This window comes from Pipistrellus hanaki (genome assembly GCF_964339955.1).
Source record: "Pipistrellus hanaki genome assembly, chromosome: 2".
Lineage (NCBI taxonomy): Eukaryota > Metazoa > Chordata > Mammalia > Chiroptera > Vespertilionidae > Pipistrellus > Pipistrellus hanaki.
Window position 1 is genome coordinate 196,399,002 of NC_140504.1, and position 22,661 is coordinate 196,421,662.

A 22,661-nucleotide genomic window follows, 5' to 3' on the forward strand; every position below is an offset into this window, starting at 1 on the left:
AGCAGCGGGGTGCAGGGTAAGGTCTGGGGTCTGCAGCACCTACCTGCCCCCCCCCCCCGCCCTGTGTGCTGAAGACCCCTGCAGCTCCGCACCCCTGCCCCTCCTCTCGCCCCGCAGGGGATCGGGAACACGTTTCAGGGAGGCGCCAACTGCATCATGTTCGTGCTCTGCACCCGCGCCGTCCGCACCCGGCTCTTCTCCCTCTGCTGCTGCCGGTCCCCGCCGCCCGCCGAGGGCCCGGCCGCGCCCAAGGCCTCTGCGGCCTCCGGGGCGGGGGACTCGGGGACCCGGGGGGACCCCTGCGAACTTCCGCACACCTGAGCCCCCTCCCGGGTCCGTGCGGGCGCTCCTCCCGGGACCACGGCTCTGACCCGCTGCAGGGCGGGGCGGGCACTCTGCAGCGGAGCCTGCCCTCTGCGGTCAGAGCTCCTGAGGCCTGTGGAGGGCGGCCGCCACCAGCTTCTTCTACCTCTGGGCCCTGCGGCAGCAGGTGTCCGCACCGTGTCCGCGTGCTCGGCGTCGGTCCGCGGGAGGTGGCGGTGAGACTCAGGGCACCAGGGCACGCGATCACTGCCAGGTCAGCGGCCTCTGGACCACACGGCACTGTTTACAGTCTGAGGACCCACCCCCGCGGGAAAAGCAGGAAGAGCTACGTGCACCATGGACCCTCCCGAGTCAAACGCCAGGGGGCGCCAGAGAGGTGGCCCCACCTGCATACCGTGCAGCAGATTCCCGGCGGGTCAGGGAGTGGACCTGCCCCCGGAGCGTGGCTGTTCTGCGGGGGCTTTGCCAGCCAACAAGAGCCAGGCACCTTGAACCAGGGTCCGCAGCCTGGGACCCTCCCAGCCTCCCGGGTGCCAGCCTTGGTGTAGGTGGCACCTGAGTTTCCAGCACTGGCCAGAGCCCGGCCTCCGGCCTCCACCGGTCACGTCAAGTGCAGGTGCCTCCTCCAGGGCCCGGCTGTGGGGCGGGGATGAGGAAGGCCGTGGCGAGTACCCCCGGGGGTGCCCAGGGTGGCAGGTCTGTGCTGTGAGCACCGCTGGCCGTGTCAGGAGGGGTCTGCCCACCCCCTAGGTCAGTCCTTACAGGAAAGGGGACCAGAATACTACTGATCCCGCCCTGAAGGCGCAGGTTTGGGAGCTGGCGGGGGGGGGGGGGGGGGGGGGATTGACATATGGGTCACAGATGGTAACTTTCGTTTAATAGAAAAAGGACTTAAAAGAAGCACCTGTAACTATGTTCTGTAGCTCTCCTGCCAGCCCTTTAACTTTCTTGGAAGTCACAGAAGACCTTGGCTAAGGAGATGCTTAGATGTCACCACAGGAGCCTTGGTGGAGCCTCTGGGGTCCAGAGCCTTAGTGGGGCAGAGACAGTGGGTGGGTGGAGCCTTAGTGGGGGCGGAGCCCTGGTGGGGGCGGGGACAGTGGGTGGGTGGAGCCTTAGTGGGGCCAGTTACCCGACAGGTGTTGCTCCCTGGGGCTCTGTGAGGACCCCGCCACACGGGATGATTTCGGAGCCTATAAACGAGTCTGGATTAAAACCAAAGCCCGCCACACTGGGTTCCTGTTTCACTCCGAAAAGCCGCGTCTGTAACAGGAAGAGACCCTGAAAGCCAGGCCGTCTGCAGAGCTGGCCCAAAGCGCTCCTTTCCCGTCTCCTCTGAGTTCCTTTTTGAAAACCAGCAGCAGGTACGCACCCCGGAGGATCCGAGGACGCGCTGGGCAGCCCCCTGGCAGAAAGGGCGTGCTAAGGGGCGTCCGGGGTCCCCGACGTCACTCAGGTCACGCCTCAGCCCGTCCCCGTCCGGGCCCGCACGTTACTCCCAGGCCGGACGGGCAGGGAGCTGCTCGCTGCATAGGAGGTGGTTCCCGGCCGAGGCCGAGGCCGGGCCTCCGGGGAAAGTCGCTGGAACAAGTCCTGCTCCGAAGGGCCCTCACCCCAAGCCCTCCCTCCCCATCCCAGGCTCAGCGGGAGTTCACCCAGACAGGCTGCAGTCAGAAACAGCCAGCAGGGGGAGCCGGGGGCTCAGGAGGCATGGCTGGTGCCCTGTGCTCCCCCAAGTTCTCATCCCAGCGTTTGGAGCCCCGCTGTGCTGCTGCTTCTGTCCACCCCCCCCACCGGGCATCTCCTCCCTGCTGCCCACCTGTGCTGTCCACCCGCCTGCTGCCCACCTGCGCTGCAGCTGGTGAAGGTGTTGCTGTGAGCGGTGGGGCTGTGGCCGACGAGGGCTTGTCCCAGGGCCTGGGCCTGAGGCCTGGAAAGCAGCATCGCCTGTGAGAGCCGGCAGCTGGGAGGGCGTTGGGAATGGGTCACACGGGGCTGGGGAGAGCCCCGGGGGAGGCAGGAGCGCACACCTCGTCCGTGTCCCTCATGCTGATCCATCTTCACCCCCAGGGACAGACGTGTCCTCTGCTGGAACAGGTGCTGTAGACTCAGACACCCTCGGAAGCTTGGTCTTTATCATTATTATTTTAATCCTCTCCCAATGATATATTTATTTTTTATTAGTTTTTAGAGAGGGAGGGAGAGAGGAACATGAACTGGCTGCCCTCCGCACGCGCCCCGATTGGGGACTGAACCCGCAGAGCGGGTATGTGCTCTGACCCCAGACCCTTAGGTGCTCGAGATGATGCTCCCACCCACTGAACCGCACCGGCCAGGGCTGACCCCTGGTCTTTCAATCAGGTTTACCAGGCACTTTCTGCCTCTTTTTGCTTCAGAGTTGTTGTTTTTGTTTGTGTGGTGTGACTTTTTAATGAAGATTGTTACTTGGCCCCGGACTGAGGTTACAAACAGCGCTCCCCACACGTCCACGACAAGAAGGGTCTCTTTTGTGGCGCCACCACGTGGCGGGAGAGGTTTCTTTGCACGTGCAAAACGGTACTGAGCACCCTGACCATTTAGGTTGAGGCCAAAGGCCTGCTGTTTTAAATGAAATAAAATAATTATGTTCCCTTTGCGTGTTTGGTAGTCTGATGGCCTGTGATGGGGGGAGGGGAGGCAGGGTGGCTCCCACGGACCTGTGCGAGGGGGGCCTCCCCGGAGCCTCCCACGTGGGGGCCTGGACATGGCGACTGGACCCTTCCCTGTGGGGACGGGGAGTCAGGTAGTGGGGACCAACAGGCCCGAGTTCCAGGGACCCACGGTTTGGGGCCAGGCTCTCATGAGGGGACACCCCAGCGTTGAGTCCTCCCAGCACGCCTCTGTAGGTCCTCCCAGCGGCAGCTCCAGGCTTGGGGGTCAGGGACAGCGGGCCACACGGCTCTTCCGTGAGGGCAGCGCCTGGTTCTGAGCGGGTCTGCCCAGCCCAGGCGGCCCCCCTTCCAGTCTCCTTTTTCCTCTTCGTTAACTGCTATATCCTGTGTACTTTGCTCCTTGATCATTTGTTCTACTTTCTGGGTTTTGTGAAGTTAAAAATACATTAACTGTCAAGAGAAGAAGACAGGCCACGGACGGAGAAAATATTTGCAAAAGACACAGCAGCGCGTCTCCATGAGAGGGTACCCGTGGAGAGGCACACGCAGGCTCTGCTCTGATGTACACGTGTCCCTGGAGAACCCCGCATCCTCCCCTGTGGCGAATAGAAACAGCAGGGATGCAGGGAAAACTGGGGTTGAGGCAGGCCACTCGGATCCGTGCAAGTTCTTAATCAGAATTCGAACAAAAACGTGCTGTTTAATGAAGTCAGCAGCCGGGGGAAGTCTCCACTGATCTTCACACCCAGAACCTCAGGGGCCCATACTTTCTCCTTTAAGATGAGGGTCTTTAGGCCGTTCATTCCCAAGAGAGAGCCCTTTCTCTCCAGGGTTCTTGTCCCAGCATTCAGAAGGGTTCAGCAATCTGGAGAAAGGCTGTGCATAGATGAAGTAGGAGTCCAGAGATGAAAGATAGTTTTGAAAGGCATTGGGAGTCAGAGGAGCTTCAGCTAAAGGAGCTAAAGATTTCCCTTGACTCAGGACCCTTGCTTTTTATTAACACAATTTGTCCTAAGGCAAGGTGGAGATAATACACTTCAAAGGGTAGGGTTTCTGCCTACAGAGTCCATTGTCAGATTCCCCAATGACATTTGACAATGACAATGACATTCCTATGGCTGGCCAGGTAGAGGCAGTAACGTGTAGATTAAGATGCCCTGAGCTGTCTGGTAGCAGACAATCATCCTATTCAGGTTTGGGGGAAGTGCCTTTCCAGCCGTTCCAACAGGTAATTACATGTGTGACTCCTCCCTTGTTAAGCCCCCAAGTTCCATCAACCTTTTGTTAAAACTCTTGTAATGATGATGTGCTGGAATTGGCTCCTGGAGCTTTCATCAAAAAGTTAAACATGACCCGGGCCACAGTCAATGAAAATGTCTTCACAGCTTCTCCAAGGGTTAGGCTCCCTCCCCGTTCTCTGTCCCAACAGGTTTTCAGACAAATGCTTGATGGTTCTATCAGTGAGAATCAGGCTCAGCTGCAAGCAACAGGAAACAAAATGGAGGAGCATTTCATGTTGAGTTCAGGCAGTGGTCCTGGGCTGACATAGCCCCACAGGGCAGGGGACCCAGGCTCCTACTGTCTTGTTGCTCTGTTCCGTGTGACCTCAACCACGTGGTCAATGCTGGGGGCACCCTCATTTTAGGCAGCAGGGGTGGAGAAAGGGGCAGAGAAGAGAGCAAGGTTCCTGGAAGCCACCACAGGACACGGCATATGAGGCATTAGACAGAACCAAGTCATGTGTCCACCCAAGTACTGGGATAAAGGGGAGAGGCAGTCTTTATTTCGGGCAGCTCAGCAAATGGAATTGGGTTGCCACAGCAGTCTACAACTGAAGCCCATGGCAAAACTTTAAAATTCCAGAACATTCCTAGGTAGAGGTAAGACTGCTGGTGACCTGAAGTGCTGGCACCATTGTCTGGTCTCAAAACAACCCAGGGATGGCCAGTCTGCTGTGAGGTGCTAATTCAACATGTTACATTCTGGTTAAATTTTCCCATGTAAACTTCTTTCAATTCTGAAACAGCTTCAGTTTCCAAAAAAAATATCATTTTTTTTCTCCTTTTCATTTTATTCCAGCACTAATCTGGAAATGCTCTTATTTCCCCTCCGCATCATAGTGTCAGTCACCAAGTTCCATCAGCTTTACATCCTATCTCTCAAATGTGTCCTCTGATCTCCTGCACCCTCATCTTCCAGCAAAGAACTGCCCCCTTTCCTCTCCCCAAACCCACCCGCCTCTTGTCCCCCTCGAGGGTTGGTTAGCCTTTAAAAACACAAACCTGAGCACTCTCCAGAGCTCTTAACGCCTTCTCTCTGCTCCTTAACAAGACCCACAAGGGCTAAGGAGAGTTTGGCCCCGCCCCCCTCACCAGCTTCCTCTCCCTCCACTCTTCCTCTCTGCTCTGTGTTCTTGAGCCACACCGACTTTACAATTTCTTTAACACATTTTTATTGGTTTCAGAGAGGAAGAGAGAGAGAGAGAAGCATCAACGATGAGAGAGAATCCTGGACTGGCTGCCACCTCCTGGGGATCCAGTGAGCAACCTGGGCCTGTGCCCTGACTGGGAATCGAACCGTGACCTCCTGATTCAGAGGTGGAAGCTCAACCACTGAGCCACACCGGCCGGGCTGACCTTACAATCTCTTGACGGCATCACACTCTCTTCTACCACAGGGCCTTGGCACCAACTGTTCCCTGTCTGGGAGGCTCTCTCTACTGCCCCATCCCCTACCCCGTTTGCCTGGGTAAACTCTCTCCATCCTTCCTTCCCATCTCGGCTCAAGCTCGCTTTTCTAAGGAAGCCTTTCTTGACCACCCCCACCGGTTCCCCGGCCTTCGGAGCCCATGTGTAGTTGTAAATTCATCGATGTGCTTATTTGACCAAGGAGCGTCTCCTCACGCAGAGTTAAGTCGCAGGAGGCCAGGGCTGTTTTTATCCTTTGCGCCCAGTCGCACCCCCTCTGCCACAGTAGCAGGCTCCGTAAAATAAATGTCAGCCTATGCGAGGGCTCGGGTCATCCGGAACCCCACGTCCCAGCGGAACCACTGCTTCCAGATTCTGGCAGGTCCTCTCCAATCTTGTGCTGACACATTTACGTTTCCTAAGATAGTAGATGCCAGTAATAAATAGTGAGAGCGGCTTGGGAGTGGAGCTCTGAGGCCCGCATCCTCAGGTCAGAATCCTCGGTGAGCAAGGGCGCTCGGCCAGGCTTTCCCCACTGGGAGGTCAGCGAGAGGACCTAGGCCGGGCCCTCTGGGAAAGAGGAGCCCTAAGACGATGGCACCCTAAGATGGCGTCCCCGGGATGGATCACTGTGGGGGGCGGGGGAGGAAAAGTCCGGAAGGCCTTGCTGGAACCAGGTGTGGCCCCTGCAGTTATCCACTGTTCCCTGGACTTGAAAAATGATTCTTTGGCCCTGACCAGTGTGGCTGAGTGGATAGAGCGTCGGTCTGCGGACTGAAAGGTCCCAGGTTCGATTCCGGCCAAGGGCGTGTACCTTGGTTGCAGGCACATCCCCAGTAGGGGGTGTGCAGGAGGCAGCTGATCGGTGTTTCCCTCTCATCAATGTTTCTGATTCTCTGTCCTCCCTTCCTCTCTGTGAAAAATCAATAAAATATATTTTTTTTTTAAAGAAAAAGAAAAATGATTCTTTGGCTCCCATCAGAGGTCGTTTCAAAACACAAGTCAGTTCCCTGGAAATAGGAACACGCGGTCCTGGGACACCCTGAGCCTGCTATGGGCCAGCACACCAGGCCCGGGCTAGTCACTGCCCTGTGAGTCCCGGGGAACCGCGAGGCAGAATCCCTTCCCCCGGCCCGTCCCTCTGGGCCGCGGGGGACAGAGGTGGGGCGGGGGGGGATGGGGGGGCCCGAGGCCAGGCCGCGGGAGGGGCAGAGACCCCGCAGGCTCTGGCTCCGGTGGGTAGGAAACCAGCATGAAAGTTCTAGAAACCAAAACACCACGTGCGGGGGCGAGCCGGACCGCACCCCAGGCCAGCGGGCACAGGGCCTGGAAGGAGCGGGTGGGGACCCCCTCCCCCGCCTCCGATCAGGGGCCAGCCCGCCCCCATCCTCCCGTACCCCCACCTCCGCCCCCGCCCCCTGCCCGGAGCCTCCGGCCCCGCAGGCCTCCGGGCCGGGCTGGGGCTGGGGGTCCCCCCGAGGCTCCTGGGCGGAGGAGCCGCCGCGGCCGCCCCCGATCCGCGCCCCGCGCCCCGGCGGGGACGCATCGCGGCCCCGGTCCGCGCGCCGCGGCCGCAGGCGTTGGTGACGACAGCGCGGGGCCCCCTGGGCGGCCGGAGAGGTACCGCCGCCCGCCCGCCCGCCCGCCCGCCCGGAGGGGCCCCTGGCCTGGCTCCCGTGGGGAAGGGGAGGCAGGGGAGAGGTGGGGCGGGTCTGCATCCCGTCACCCCCACCCGGCGCGGCTGCCCACAGGCCAGGCGCGGGAGGCGGGGAGGACGTGGGCGGAGGCGGGTGTTCCGGTCCCCCCCCACTCCCTCCCCCGGCCTGACTTCTGCAAACGTGGGACCCTGTTTTTGTTTGCACCCCTGTGTCCGCCCCTGCCCTCCCCGATGGCCGACCTCCCTCCTCCCCCCGGAAGTGCACTTTCCCGGGAGAAGTTTTATAACTCTTCCAGACAACTGCCAGCCTGGGGCCTTGCCAAGCTTCAGGTGGAAATGGTTGTCTTCGGCCGGTCCTCCTCCCTTTTATTTGTTTATTAGACTTGCGTTTATTGATTTCAGAGAGGAAGGGAGAGGGGGAGAGAGAAACATCAATGATGAGAGAGAATCGTTCATGGATCAGCTGCCTCTGCACACCCCACACTGGGGATCCGTCTGCAGCCCCTGATTGGGAATCAAACTGTGACCTCTTGGTTCATAGGTTGATGTTCAGCCACTGAGCCATGCCTGCCGGGCCAGTCCTCCCTTTTAAATAGGGACATAGGGACCACCCACCCTGCAACACACGCGCACACACACACACATACGCACACACGCACGCACACAGGCACACACGCACACAAACACGCACACACGCGCGCGCACACACACACCCCTGCAACACACGCGCGCGCACTCACACACAGGCACACATGTGTGCGCACACACATACATGCACACACAGGCACACACTCACACGCAAGGCACACACACATGCACACATGTGCGCACATACACATACATGCACACACAGGCACACACTCACGTGCACGGGCACACACACACACAGGCACACACATAGGCACACACAGGCACGGCAGTTACTACACCGTCACCCTCTTCGCAGTCCCCCGCTCGGCGGAGCCCCACCACAATCCCCATGGTTGCCGCTGAGGCCGGAGATGCGCCCGGCCCCCAGGTAGGTCACTGGAGGGCGACGGAGGCGAAGCCATGGCCGGAGGGATGGGCGCTGTGTGCACGCGGGCGCTGTCCTGGCAGAGGCCGCGTGCAGCCGCCGGGGACTTTGCTCTGGATTTTGGCCGGGCCGCTGAGCACGTGCCCGCAGGGGTCTGGCGCTGGCCTGGCCACGCGTGGCGCACCCAGACCAGCCGCCGTGACTCACCCTCCTTGCCCTGCTGATAAAGGGCTCGGAAAGACTTGATTGCATGTTCAATAGTGATCATTACACGGAGAATAGCGGCTTGGGCCGCTTCTGAAGGAAAATAAACCTCCGAGGAAGTGCTGCGGGGCAGGAGGGCCCAAGCTGAGCCCCGGGTAGAGACGGGGGGCGGCGGGGGGCGGGAGGGACAGGATGGGATGGGGAAGGAGGGAGAGGGGGCTGCTGCCTGGCAGGGACCACTTCCTGCAGCCACTCTGGCTCCCTTGACCAGGGCTGAGGGGATGGCAGCTCTTGCTTTCTTCCCATGCGTTTGTGACAGAAATAACCCTCCAGCCACTCGCCCCAGGCCTGGCCGTGGGGACCGCAGACCCTGTGCCCACCAGGAAGGCGGCTGGGTGTGGCCATGTGCCCGCTTGCCGGGCCTGTGCAGGAGAAGTGAGAGGAGGCAGCCCGGGTTCCGGAAAGGGTTACTGGGCTCGGCTATAAAACCGCGGTTGGATTGGCCAGGACCTGGCGGGCCAAAGTGCAGCAGGTTCCCTGTCTCCGCAGAGCCTCCGCCGTCCTGGCTGAGAGCGAGTGAACGGAACGGCTTCCCCAGCGAGGATGGAGAAGGAGAGCAAGACCAAGAGGGAAGGGGTAAGTGGCTTCCGCCGAGGGCGGGGAGCAGCCCCCGGCGGGCAGCCTTGCAGGGGGTCTCCTGGGAGCTCGGGCTTGGGGAGCCCTGTTGGGGGTGACCTGCCCTCACCGGTCACCCAGCATCCGGGCTTTTTCGGGGACTAGAGAAGGGAGGCGTTTGGGGCGTTGGGATCTGCGATCCTTTGGGAATCGTGCTGCTGGAGCAGCTTGACAAGTACCTGCAGCCAAATTGAAGGGACTCGGGGGGCTCGTTTGTCCCAACTCCCTTCACCACAAGAAGCTGAGGTGTAAGGACCCCAAAACCAGCCACAAACTCCTCAGACATGGCTGGTGAGGGGCTTTCCTCTTTTGTTTTGATTTTGGTGTCAGACTTTTGCAGTGAACCTTTTCAGCAGGTAACATAAAGACGCAGAGAAGATGCTGCGAGAGTTGAATGTAATTCACATCTGCGTGGAGACTCCCACCTTTTAGATGATGAGACACCCCGCCCCCCTTTTCTTTTAGAGAGACAGAGGTTTTTCTGGACCTGCTGTTAGACCTTCAGAGGGTTCTCAACCTTCCTAATGCCGACCCTTTAATACAGCTCCTCTTGTTGTGGGGACCCCCAGCCATAAAATTATTTCCGTTGCTCCTTCATCACTGTCATTTTGCTACTGTTTTGCTAATATCTGTGTCTTAGGCGACCCTAGTGGTTCTCATCACTCACAGGTTGAGAACCGCTGCTGTAGAGCTGCTGTGGAGCCTGAGACCATCGGGAAACACAGATATTTAACAGTAGCAAAGTTACAGTGACGAAGTAGCAATGAAAATAATTTTAATAAACAATAATACATTGTTCACCACAACATGAAGAACTGCATTAAAGGGTCGCAGCATTAGGAAGGTGGAGAACCGCTGCTTTATGGCCTCTTGCTGGAGGAAAATGCGTAGGCAGACAGGTAATATACATTTATGAATGCTTTTCAGGCCTTGTATTTTGTTCACCACAGCAGCACATGCTTATATTTATGGGAGGAGAAGTCCGTAGCTGGGCAGATTATTGTTCATTCGGTTAGGATGGCGAGACCCGGCCACAGGCCGGTTCGGAGCACGCTCTGTGCGGGGAGGTAGAGGCACCTGGAATTCATTCCTGCTCCGGGTGGGGACTTGGGCAAGTTCTGTAACTGCTCTGCGCCCCAGTCTTCTCATCTGTAAAGTGGGTATAATAACCATGCCATCTCCTAGGGCCGCTGGGACTGTTACATGGCAGAGTCCATGTAAATGACCTGTCACACAGTGGATTCCTCATATGTGTCCTGACTTTTTGGTCATCGTGTAGAGCAGGGAACTGCTGACCTCTGGGCCGAGTGATTCTCCGCTGTGGGGGCTCCCTGGGTGCTGGGGGTGATGGGTGGGGACAGGGGGGCGGGGGGAGCACCCCTGGTCTCCCTCCCTGGCCGCCAGTGGCACCCCCGTCCCAAGGAGAACCACTGCTTCCGAGATCGCCGAGCAGCGGCACCTGGATTATCTTGTCTGATTCCCACAACTAAGGCAGTGCTGGTCCAGTGAGCCCCGCTGCTCTATCGAAAAGGGACTGGAGGCCACGAGGACTGAGGGGTCTGGGGAGGTCACGGGAGGCCCTGGGCTGGCCTCCGTCCCCTCTTCCAAGAGCAATGCACCGCCCAGGCGTGCCCCCAGGTGAGTGCCCAACATGGAAGCATCCCCGCCTGGTGGTGCCTGAAAGTGAACAATACATCGGAAGAAATCATTAACATGTCCACAGGGAAAAGGTATTGGCCATCACAGCTTCCTGCCCCCTGGGTTCTCCGGGGAAGGAGGCCTCCAGCCCCCAGGGCAGAGCAGCGCCCCGCCCCCCGGGGGCCGCCTGAGGGTGGACCTGCCCCTTTGGGCACGAGCTGAGCTTCCTGGGAGAAATCAGAGCAGAGCTCTTCCACGGGTGACTCATTGTAAGATTCTGCAAATGATTAAGCCCAGCGGAGGGCGGTTTGGGAGCCAAGGAGCAGGGAGGGCCCGGCGGGCGGGGGCTGCAGGGAGCGGGCCGGGCTGCCAGGGCCGGCCCACCGGCTCTCTGTCCCCATGGCTGTCTGACCCCATCCTCCTGGCCTCTGGGTCCTCATATGTAAGGAGAGAAGCATCCCTCTGATGGGCCTCAGGGACTTCCTGCCAGGAAAGAGACTTTTAGCCAAAAGGAAACAATAACGTGGGTTAGAGAGAAACGCCTAAGTGCTTTGGAAATGAGAGTGCGTGTTTTGTGTGTGTGGAGGGACCCCCCTCTTTCCTCCCCCCCCCCCCCCCCAATCACAGTAGTTCAATGGCACTGAGGAGCAGCTTCCCCGCGGTCCTCCCTGTTAATGATCAGCGGCACAGGTGTGGCTGAGCGTTTTACACGCTGGGCGGAGGGCGGGTTATGCTGACAATAAAGAGCTCGGTGCCAAGCGAGCTGGGGACACGTGAGCGCTTACGAGCTTGTGCCGAGCGCCCGTGCCGCTCGCCGTGTCCTGGCTAACGAGGCTCACGGCTCCTCTCAGCCGGCAGGGCGTTCCCCGAACCAACGGCCGCCGGCCTCCCTTTGCCCGTCCCTGCGTCTGGCCTCCTTCATCCTCCTTCCTTTTAACCCTCACTGAGGACATTTCCCCCATTGGTTTCCAGAGAGAGAGGAATGAAGGGAGGAGGGAGAGAGAGAGAGAGAGAGAGAGAGACATGGACGTGGGGAACCTGCGATCGATGTACGTGCCCTTGACAGGGAACCTAAGCCAAGACCCTGAGGGCCACAAGCTGACACTCTGACCACTGAGCTAACCGGCCAGGGATGAACTCACTTTTTCTTCACATCAACCCTGTGAGGAAGGCAGTGTCCGGGCCCAGCCCAGTCAGCAGATCCTCTCTGCAGCCGGGTGCTTTTCCAACTCATCCTTGCAATGCCTCTGGGGGTGTTCCCATCCTTGTCATTTTAAAGACGAGGAAACTGCCCTGGCTGGTGTGGCTCACTGGTTGGAGCACCAACCCGGACATCATCCTGGGTGGAGGGTTTGATTCCTGGTTGGGGCCCATGCCCCGGTAGCAGATTCAATCCCCAGTTGGGGCTAATGTGAGAGGTGGCCTGATTGATGTTTCTCACTCTGATGTTTCTCTCTCTCTCAAATCGATAAAATAAATTTTTAAAAAAATAAAGATTAAACTGAAGCTGGTGGAAATTAAGCTAGAGGGTGGCAGTGGCAAATCCAAAATGAAATCTGCAGAGTCTCAGAGCAAAGTTCTTGCCGCCTCATTCTTTTCCGCTCGGCACCAGGGACCGCCTGACATGGAGGCTCAGTTTCCACGCGTGTCAGGGGTTATGTGTGTGTGTCAGGAGCTGTGTGTGTGTGTCAGGGGCTGTGTGTGTGTGTCACGGGCTGTGTGTGTGTGTGAGGGGTTATGTGTGTGTGTCAGGGGTTATGTGTGTGTGTCAGGGGCTGTGTGTGTATGTCAGGGGCTGTGTGTGTGTCAGGGGCTGTGTGTGTGTCAGGGCTGTGTGTGTGTCAGGGGTTATGTGTGTCTGTCAGGGGCTGTGTGTGTGTGTCAGGGCTGTGTGTGTGTCAGGGGCTGTGTGTGTGTGTCAGGGCTGTGTGTGTGTCAGGGGCTGTGTGTCAGGGCTGTGTGTGTGTCAGGGGTGTGTGTGTGTCAGGGTCCCCAGCTTCTCCCTGCGCCCTCTGCCTGTTTCAGCGAAGGTGCAGGGGCTCAGGGACCTGCTCGTGGTCCTGACTCGTTTAAATCGCTCGCATTTCTCCGGAGTTCCAGGGCTGCTGGCAAGGGCAGTCACGCCGCAGGAATGCAGGGAAGCGATTCAGACACTAGATGGGGTGCTTCTGACCCAGTGCATCTCATCGGGGGCAATCCCCGCCCCGGGCAGTTAGCAGCGTCTGGAGACATTGAGGTGGTCCAGATGGGGGAGGGGAAGTCTGTCCGAACCCCAGGGAGCAGAGGGCGGTGTGAGGACCAGGGAGCCGATGACAGACGCAGATCTTCCGGTGCCAGTCTGTCTCCCTACAAGACGTGGAGCCTGATCGGGCCCCCTCGGCCCCCTGACCTCACCATGACCTCTCCTCCGCAGAGGCTGACGCCGGTGCTTGCCTTCGCAACGCTGATCTCGGCCTTCGGGTCCTCCTTCCAGTACGGGTACAATGTGGCCGCCATCAACTCCCCTTCCAGGGTAGGTCTCTGCAGGAGCGGGACCTGGACCCACGGCCCAGGGAGGCGGGTTGGAGCAGCCCGGGCCCGGGGGGCACCAGGATGGGACTGCCCACACGGAGGGCACACAACGGGTCCTGGAGGAAAGGGGGCTGGTGGGCCCAGGATCGGGGACGAGCCAGAGCCCAGGCCTGGCTGGACCCTCGTGGGGCTGGCCTTGCCATCCACGGCGGAGTCCGGAGCAGCAGGGATCACCCACTGAGCTGGGGGACCGGAGTCCCTCCGCTCTGGTGTTAGAAACATCCGGGCAGTTCTCCTCCCAGAGGCCTCGAGCCCTCCCCAGGGGGCCTCTGCTCCTTGCCGTTAATACAGCGTTGTCCTCCCCTGCACCTACCAATGTCCCTATCTGTGTGCCAGGCTGTCCCCTGTGGGCCCAGCAGCTTACGTAGCTCTCTCTGCAGACCGGCTCACACCACTCGGGCCCTCTGTTTTGGTTCCCTCTGCAGCTCATGCAAGAATTTTACAACGAGACCTACTATGATCGGAACACCGACTACCTGAGCGACTTCTCCCTGACGCTGCTGTGGTCCCTCTCCGTGTCCATGTTCCCCTTCGGAGGCCTCATCGGGTCCCTCATGGTCGGCTTCATGGTGAATAAGTTTGGGAGGTAAGGCGAGCAGCCTGAGACCTAGCCTCACGGGAAACCCTCACTGTACGGGCGGCGAAGCCCCGGAGGTGACTCTGGCTTCCCACGTGGTCTCCAGACCGGACATCGGCCGCATGTTGGGGCTGAGGAGCAGCGGGCAGGCCCCCGGCTCGGGGCGGACACGGAGCGAGCAGAGAGCGTGCGGGCCAGGCCTGCTCCCTCCCGCCGCCTCTGCTCCCCAGCCTGGAGGGTTGTCGTGTTTGGTGGTTTTGTACAAAACCCAAACTGAGATCTCTCCTCCTCCTTCTCCCCTTCCCCTTCCCCTTCCCCTTCTTATTTATTTATTTATTTATTTATTTATTTATTTATTTATTTTTGCCTTTGGAACAGTCAAAACCTCAGATGACATGGCCAAGAGGTCAGTCCCAAGGTACAGCTTGGTAAGGTGACCAGATCGTCCCGCTTTTGGCGGGACAGTCCCGATTTCTAACAGAGAGTTAGAAACATCGATCAGCTGCCTCTTGCACACCCCCTACTGGGGATGTGCCCGCAACCAAGGTATATGCCCTTGACTGGAATCGAACCTGGGATTCAGTCCGCAGGCCAATGCTCTATCCACTGAGCCAAACCGCTTTTGGTTAATTTACAGTTTTTTACTTGTTTTGTTTTTAAATATATTTTATTGATTTTTACAGAGAGGAAGGGAGAGGGAGAGTTAGAATCATTGATCAGCTGCCTCCTGCACACCCCCCTCTGGGAATGTGCCCTCAACCAAGGTACATGCCCTTGACCGGATTCAAACCTTGGACCCTTCAGTCCACAGGCCAATGCTCTACCCACCGAGACAAACTGGTTAGGGTGTCCGTGTTAATTTTTAAATCATTTTATCAAAATCTATGAAAAAGATTTCATGTTTGTCGTAGGATTTTAGGAGACTTCACCTTTATCAGCTTACAGAAGTTCTATTTATAGTTTGTTAATGCTGTGGTTTTTTTTAACTACATATATATATATATATATATATATATATATATATATATATATATATGTGTGTGTGTGTGTGTGTGTGTGTGTGTGTATGTATATATAATTGATTTTTTACAGAGAGGAAGGGAGAGGGATAGGGATTTAGAAACATTGATGGGAGAGAAACATCAACAAACTGCCTCCTGCACACCTCCTACTGGGGATGTGCCCACAACCGAGGTACATGCCCTTGACCGGAATCAAATCTGGGACCCTTGAAACACTCTATCCACTGAGCCAAACCGGTTAGGGCTAATGCTATTTGTTTTTTATTATAATATATAATTTTAAGGACTTCTTTTGCAGCTTCAAATGATAATCTTATATTTTCCCTAGGATAACCTTTTTTAAAAATATATATATTTTTTATTGATTTCAGAGAGGAAGGGAGGAGAGAAAAACTAATGATGAGAGAGAAACATTAATCATCTGCCTCCTGTACGGGGCATTTGGGGATTGAGTCCACAACCTAGGCATACGCCCTTGACCAGAATTAAACCTGGTCCCTTAAGTCTGCAGGCTGACACTCTACCCACTGAGCCAAACCAGCTAGGGCTCCAGGATAATCTTTAATGTGTTTATATATGCCAAAGAATTCCATCAAGGACTTTTGCATCTATGTTGACAAGTGAGGTTGGCTCATACTTTTCTTCTAATGTTCTTACCCAGTTGGGTTTTCAGATTATACCCAAATCATGTCAGTCTGTGATTGCAAAACCTTTACTGTATTGATACTGGATACTGCTGTCACCAGGCACACACTTGGTGAGCCTCAGACCAAACTGGTTTTTACTTTTGTTTTGTTTTTAATGTCTTGATTTTTTTAGAAAGAGAGGAGAGGAGAGGAGAGGAGAGGAGAGGAGAGGAGAGGAGAGGAGAGAGAGAGAGAGAGAGAGAAACACTGATGTGTTGTTCCACTGACGGATGCATTCACCAGTTGCTTCCTGCATGTGCTGTGACCGGAGTCGGGGCCGCCAGCCGTGGTGTATCGGGACGATGCTCTCACCAGCTGTGCTGCCCGGCAGGGCCCGGCCTGGCTGACGCGCTGTCTCCTGCAGGAAGGGGACCTTGCTGCTGAACAACGTCTTCTCCATCGGGCCCGCCATCCTGATGGGGTTCAGCGAAGCGGCCAGCTCCTTTGAGATGATCATCGTGGCCAGGTTTCTGGTGGGCATCTGTGCGGGTAAGCCGGGCGGGCTGCGCTGCCGAGCCGGGACCGACAGCCGTCACGGGGCAGGAGGCCGGGCGCCACACCGGGGTCTCTGAGGCCAGACGCGCGCGGTGGTCCCTCCGTGGGTGCTGTGTGAGCCAGGCTCGAACCCTCCGCCCAGCGCGGCGTCCGGCTCCAGTGCGGACAGTGGGCGGGCCTCCCCTGTGATGTTTCTGCGAAGCAAGCTGGTCTTCGAAAGACTGAGGCTCCGGATCTTAGCTTCTGGAGGGTCCTTCCACCCCAGTCCTTCATCCCGGTGTGTTCTCAGCAGCAGTCGGGACCAGCGAGGGGGTGATGACAGCTGTTGAGAGAGCCATGTTTCTGTGTGTGTGTGTGTGTGTGTGTGTGTGTGATTGTTAATCCTCACCCGAGGATATTTTTCCTTTGATTTTTAGAGAGAGTGGAAGGGAGGGGGAGAGATGGAGCAGAACATCAGTGTGAGAGAGACACATGAATTGGCTGCCTCCGACACGTGCCCCGACCAGAGGGCACCCAGGTGTGTGCCCTTGACCAAAATCAAACCCGGGACCCTTCAGTCGGAGGGGCGACGCTCTATCCACTGAGCCACACGGGCTCGGGACGTGAGTGACATTTTGTTTAACTGGAGTCCACTGACTCACTCTCTTTTGAAACGTGGGTCCCGGTTATCTGTCTGCCCGGTAGACCCAGGCTGCCGTGTGAAATGTATTTCTGTGGCTTTAACGAGGGCTGTGGCCAGAGCAGCTTGAGGAATGACCCAGGGCCTGGGTGCCTCTAACGGCAGGAGTAAACGGTAGCAGCCTCTCTACTTTTATAAAGAACTGAGAGTTTGTAAAGGGCTGATCGTGGCTTCTCTCTCTCTCCCTCCCTCCACGCCCACCTGCTGGGCCGGGGAAGGGCCCGCCCACCGTGGGAACCTGCAGCTGCTTTGCAAACCCCGCAGAGCTGGGCCGCCCAGGCTGTGCTGCTGGCGGCTCTGGGGAGCTCCCTGCGGTAAGGTGACCAGACGCCCCGCTTTTTTTTAAATCGGGACTGTCCCGCCTAAAGCGGGGCGTCTGGTCACCTTACCCTACAGTGGCTTCCGACTGAAGAGGGGCGGGGAGAGCCCTCGGGGCCTCCCTCGAGCCCATGCTCTCCGGTGGGCAGTACAGTGAAGAGGCACCTCACTTATCTGCTCCCTCCGCCCTGGCACTGCCAGGTAACCGCTTCTCCTTCCAAACCGTGTGGCCAGTGTCCTCGAACCCCTTTCCCTGAGGTTGACGGGCAGCAGGGAGACGAAGCCCGTTAGCGGGAGGCCGAAGCCAGGCCGGCTCTGCCCGCAGGCGGCACCAGGCAGGAAAGCGAGGCCCGACGCACCCTCCTCTCTCCGCGCTCAGAGGGCCAGGGATCAGAAGGGGCGTGTGCTCACCTGGGCAGGTTTCGGGAGGTTTCAGCCCAGGCACAGCCGCCGAGTCAGAGCACGCGTGCCGGAGGCCCGGCCCGGCCCCGCCACCCGGCCCCCCTGATCCTGTGTCCTCTCGCCCTCCTCCAGGCCTGTCTTCCAACGTCGTCCCGATGTACCTGGGGGAGCTGGCCCCCAAGAACCTGCGGGGGGCGCTGGGGGTGGTGCCCCAGCTCTTCATCACCGTGGGCATCCTCGTGGCCCAGATCCTGGGCCTCCGGAGCGTCCTCGCCAACGAGAGAGGTGAGGCGGCCGCCCGGGCTCGGCGCCCCCTCCGCGCTGCAGCCGGGCTTTCCTCTCTGCTCGGCCGGCCGGCCCTCCGGCGGCCCTCCGGCCCCCACGCGGCGCTGGCCCCAGAGGCGCCGGTCCAGCCCGGCTGACGTGTTCTGGGCCCCGGTGAGGCGGCTTGCTCCCGGCCCAGTGGTGGGTCTGCGCGGGGCCGAGACAGAGTCCGCGGTCCACTTCTGGGCTTTCTGCAGCGGGGCCCCCGGCGAGGCCCGCGGTCGGCAAACTCATTGGTCCGCAGAGCCAAACATCAGCAGGACAGTGATGGACATTTCTCTGGAGAGCCACATTTTTTTAAACTGAAACTTCTTCTAATGCCACTTCTTCAGTATAGACTCGCTCAGGCCGTGGTATTTTGTGGAAGAGCCACACTCAAGGGGCCAAAGAGCCGCAGGTGGCTCTCGAGCTGTGGTTTGCCGACCACGGGGGTAGGCGATGGCGCCTGAGTCTGGCTTCCTTGCCGGGTGGCCCGGCCCAGCAGGACGGCGGGGTCAGAGCTGAAGGGCCCAGCACCCCAGCTCCTGCCGGCCTGTCCTGCAGGGCCGCCACGTGTCCACACGGCCGTGGGGACCTGCCCGTTGCCCGCATCCTCGCCAGCACTTGGCGGTGTCGGCTTTTCCCTTTGCCCCCCCCCGGCAGGTGGGCGCGGGCGGTCATCACCGCCCCTCTTGTCCGTGTCCGCAGGGTGTTGGTCAGCGCCCTCCTGGGTGCTGGGGACGCGGGAGAACCTGTCCGGGTGATGGGGCGGCGTGGCCCGCTGGGTGCTGGGGGCTGGGTGATGGGGGGCTGGGGGCTGGGGGCTGGGTGCTGGGGGGCTGGGTGCTGGGGGCTGGGGGCTGGGGGCTGGGTGATGGGGGCTGGGTGATGGGGGCTGGGTGATGGGGGCTGGGTGATGGGGGGCTGGGTGCTGGGGGCTGGGTGATGGGGCTGGATGCTGGGGGCTGGGTGATGGGGGGCTGGGGGCTGGGTGCTGGGGCTGGGGTGAGAGGCGGGTCCGTGGCCGGGCCTGAGCCTGGCGCCCGTCCCCTGCAGGCTGGCCCATCCTCCTGGGGGTGACCGGCATCCCCGCGGCCGTGCAGCTCCTGCTGCTGCCCGTCTTCCCCGAGAGCCCGCGCTACCTGCTGGTCCAGAAGAAGGACCTCGAGGCGGCCAGGAAGGGTGAGGCCCCGGGGGAGGGGGGGTCAGGGCCACAGTGTCCCTGCTCCGGGGAGGCTGCAGGCCCCGCTCAATGCCCCCCCGCCCCTCCCAGCCCTGCGGCTGCTGCGCGGCTGGGACTTCGTGGAGGACGAGGTGGAGGAGATCCGGCAGGAGTACGAGGCGGAGCGGGCGGCCGGCTTCATCTCGGTGGTGAAGCTGTTCCGGATCCGCTCCCTGCGCTGGCAGCTCATCTCCATCGTGGTGCTCATGGCCGGCCAGCAGCTGTCCGGCGTGAACGCGGTACGGCAGCCGGGGTGGGGGGCAGCCGGGGTGGGGGGGCGGCCCAGGTGGGGGGCTGTCTGGGGGGGCGGCTGGGGTGGGGGGGTGAGGCCTGGGGTGGGGGCTGCCGGGGTGGGGAGGTGAGGCCCGGGCTGGGAGGGCTGTCTGGGGGGCGGTCCGGGGTGGGGGGGTGAGGCCCCGGGGTGGGGGCAGCCCAGGGTGTGGGGAAAGGGGACAGGCTGGGCAGGGACTCGGGCAGGCGTGGTCTGGCCAGCCCACCAGCCTCAGCCTCGGTTGCCTTCCAGATCTACTACTATGCGGACAAGATCTATGAGGAGGCGGGGGTGGCGAAAGACAACGTCCAGTATGTGACAGCGGGCACGGGGGCAGTCAACGTGGCGATAACCATTTTGGCCGTGAGTGTCCGGGAGCTGAGCGCCCTCGGCCACCAGGAGGGAGGGCGCCTCGAGGGGGGTCCTGGCCCAGGAAGGAGCCCTCGGTCCCTTCCCGTGTGGCCCTGGGCTCTGCTCCGGTGACAGCCTGTCCTTCCCGGAGGTGGCCGGGGCTCTCAGCCCCAAAGCGCCCTGTGCGAGCGGCCCCTGCCCGCGCCCCAGCATGAAGGCGCAAAGGGGACCCGGGCTGCGGGTGCGGGCCGCTGGCCGTCCAGGGGCACCGCCCGGGGCACCGAGGGGTGTGCGCATTGGGCGGGAGGAGCTTCCTGCACAGGCCGCTCTGGCCGGGGTGTCGGGGGGCCGGCTTGCAGCTCCTGAGCCCCCCTTTCCCGGGCCCGCCCCCCAGGTGTTCGTGGTGGAGCTCCTGGGCAGGAGAATCCTGCTGCTCCTGGGCTTCTCCGTCTGCTTCCTGGCCTGCTGCTTGCTCACTGTCGCCCTGGTTCTGCAGGTGAGGGGGTGCAGCCCCCTTGCCCCGCCCCCGCAGCCCACTGCCCACTTCCTGCCCATTTGCCAGTGGCAAGAGATGGCGCTTCCTGTTGAAGGAGGAGCCCGGTGCCATCCCTGCTCCAACGGGCAGAGCGGCCGGCCCTCCGGGAGCCGAGGTTCCCCGCCCTCCCTGTCCCCGGCCGGCCCTGCGCTGCCCGGTGTGACCCCACTCTGCTTCCACCCCAGGCCACCGTCTCCTGGATGCCGTACCTCAGCATCGCCTGTGTCCTCAGCTACGTCATAGGACACGCCCTGGGGCCCAGTACGTACCCGGAGCCGCCCCGGCCACCCCGGGAGCTCCTGGCCTGAGCTCCCTGGAGGGGATCTGGGGGGCCTGTCCCCACACAGGGGGGCTGGACAGAGCCCACTGAGGGCTGAAGCAGCAAAGCGGCTGTGGAGGTGGAAGACACGGCCCCGTGGGAGTGGGGTTAGAGCCTTACGGGCGGCGGGCCCTGTAGGGGCCTCCCTCGTAGGGTGTTGTGCCAAATTCTGGCTTCTGGTCTCCTCCCCCGGCTGCTGCCCCCGGGGTCCTGGAGGCTCGCCACGCCCGCCCTGCACCGCACCCCGAGGCCCCTGGCACCCAGCGGGGGCCCCGGACCCCGGCGGGCTCGCTCTGCCTCCAGCGGGCGCCGCTCTCCCTCCTCCCCTCCGCAGGCCCCATCCCCGCGCTCATCATCACCGAGATCTTCATGCAGTCCTCCCGCTCCTCGGCCTTCATGGTGGGGGGCAGCGTGCACTGGATCTGCAACTTCGCCGTGGGCTTGCTCTTCCCCTTCATCCAGGTGAGTGTGGCCCCCGGCCCGAGGGACACCCCCCCCCCCCGCCGCGGTGAAACGGGGGCCCCTCCCCCAGGACTGAGCCCGGCCCCCTCCCCGCAGGAGGGCCTCGGGTCCTACTGCTTCATCGTCTTCGGCGGCGTGTGCTTCCTCACCGCCGTCTTCGTCTTCTTCGTGATCCCCGAGACCAAGGACAAGACGTTCATGGAGATCAACCTGACCTTCGCCAAGATGAACCACGTGTCCGAGGTGTGGCCCGAGGCCGGCGAGGAGCTGAACGGGATCCCCGAGGAGATGGAGCTGCCGGAGCAGACGGAGCCCCCGGGCGGGAAGGAGCTCCCGGACAAGCTCACGCTGGTGTCGGAGGAACTGAAGACGGTGGCGGACGGCCTGAGGGAGCTGCCCCAGAAGCTCAGGCTGGTGTCGGAGGAGCTGAAGTCGGCCTCCGAGGCGCTCAGGGTCGTGTCGGAGGAGCTTCCCGAGGATTCCAAGCAGCCCCCGCCCCCCACGGTGCGGCTGTGAGCCCCGGGGAGGAGCCTGCGGCATGGTCCAGGGGGGCTCCCTCCTCGGGGTGTTGTTCTGGGCCATCGCGGTCTGTAAACATCCAGAACTGGGACCGTCCGGGGTGGGTGCCCACAGGGCCGGACCGACCCATCCCCAGGCCCAGGCCACAGCGAGCAGCCGTCCTCCTACCGCGGCCGGGCCAGCCCCGGTGCGGCTGCCGTCACACCAGCTTTCAGGACAAAACGCACCCGTATGGCGGTGGGATAGGAGGAATCAAATCTGGCCAGAGAAGCAACCCTTTCTCCAGTCCCAGGGGTCTTCTGGGGGCCTGTGTTCAGAGCAGAATCCATCCTCCTGTCGCATCCACTCTCTCGAAAAGGGTGAGGTCACAAGTGACAGTGTCCAGGAAGTTGGAGGACAGGGCCCTGTGGAGACTTGATCCAAGTCACGGACTCCTAATCCTAAATGACATTGTGAGAGGACAATGGAATTGCCTCGGTATATTCAATAAAACAGATGTGATCATTTTTTCACCAACATGTGCTTCTTCTCTGTGAGCAGGTGGGAGGTGGCGGGTGTTCCCGGCTGCTTCAGGCCGTTTGACTGTCCTGGGGTGTAAGCCCCTTGAGAACACGGGTTTGTCCCGTTGTGTTTATCCCAGAATCCCCACTGCCTGGAGCAGGTGTAAAGGGGGCACTCAGGAACTGTCTTCTGAAAGAGGGGGAGCAATGAGAGAGGAGGTGGTTGCAGCGTTGTGAGTTTTTAAATTTGAGTTTGGGGATCCTCTGCATGTCTTCAGGTACAAGGGAACACGGAGAGGTCCTAAAGGTGAGATGGGGAGGGAAAGAGGGGAGGAGGGTGGGAAGGAGGGAGGTAAGTGGGTGTGTCCCCCAACAGATGCCACAGAGCTAGAAGCTTTGCCTAGAGACCTGTGTGTGTGAAGAGGGCACGTGCAGGAAGATGGAGAAAACGCCGAGGCCTGGGAAAGGACAGTGGAGAGAACACCTACTGAATGGAAAATCTGGTATTGGGAGGGGAGGCCCAAAGCTCAGGACCAGGTGGGACAGAAGTGGGATTGGGAACAGGTTTTGTGGGGGGA

At 60.1% G+C, this 22,661-nt stretch overlaps 1 protein-coding gene across 5 annotated transcripts in view; it reads left to right on the forward strand.

The window, feature by feature from the left end:
- Positions 1-22,098, forward strand: part of LOC311618333 (G-protein coupled receptor 157-like) — a 37,143-nt gene extending 15,045 nt beyond the window's left edge. Inside the window, exons 1-14 of one of the 5 annotated variants that reach the window (XM_084875810.1) lie at positions 7,247-7,282; positions 8,266-8,337; positions 9,088-9,174; positions 13,265-13,363; positions 13,848-14,008; positions 16,072-16,196; positions 17,734-17,886; positions 18,961-19,086; positions 19,178-19,365; positions 19,650-19,760; positions 20,143-20,244; positions 20,469-20,544; positions 20,937-21,064; positions 21,161-22,098. In XM_084875810.1, the coding sequence (XP_084731936.1) occupies positions 9,142-9,174; positions 13,265-13,363; positions 13,848-14,008; positions 16,072-16,196; positions 17,734-17,886; positions 18,961-19,086; positions 19,178-19,365; positions 19,650-19,760; positions 20,143-20,244; positions 20,469-20,544; positions 20,937-21,064; positions 21,161-21,580 (1,722 nt within the window). In that variant the 5' untranslated portion in view covers positions 7,247-7,282; positions 8,266-8,337; positions 9,088-9,141 and the 3' untranslated portion in view covers positions 21,581-22,098. Of the gene's footprint in view, positions 1-117; positions 2,960-7,246; positions 7,283-8,221; positions 8,338-9,087; positions 9,175-13,095; positions 13,188-13,264; positions 13,364-13,847; positions 14,009-16,071; positions 16,197-17,733; positions 17,887-18,960; positions 19,087-19,177; positions 19,366-19,649; positions 19,761-20,142; positions 20,245-20,468; positions 20,545-20,936; positions 21,065-21,160 lie in introns of those variants that run through there. The other 4 variants (XM_084875809.1, XM_084875811.1, XM_084875813.1 and 1 more) reach the window with 4 other exon arrangements.
- Positions 22,099-22,661: the final 563 nt, after the last annotated feature.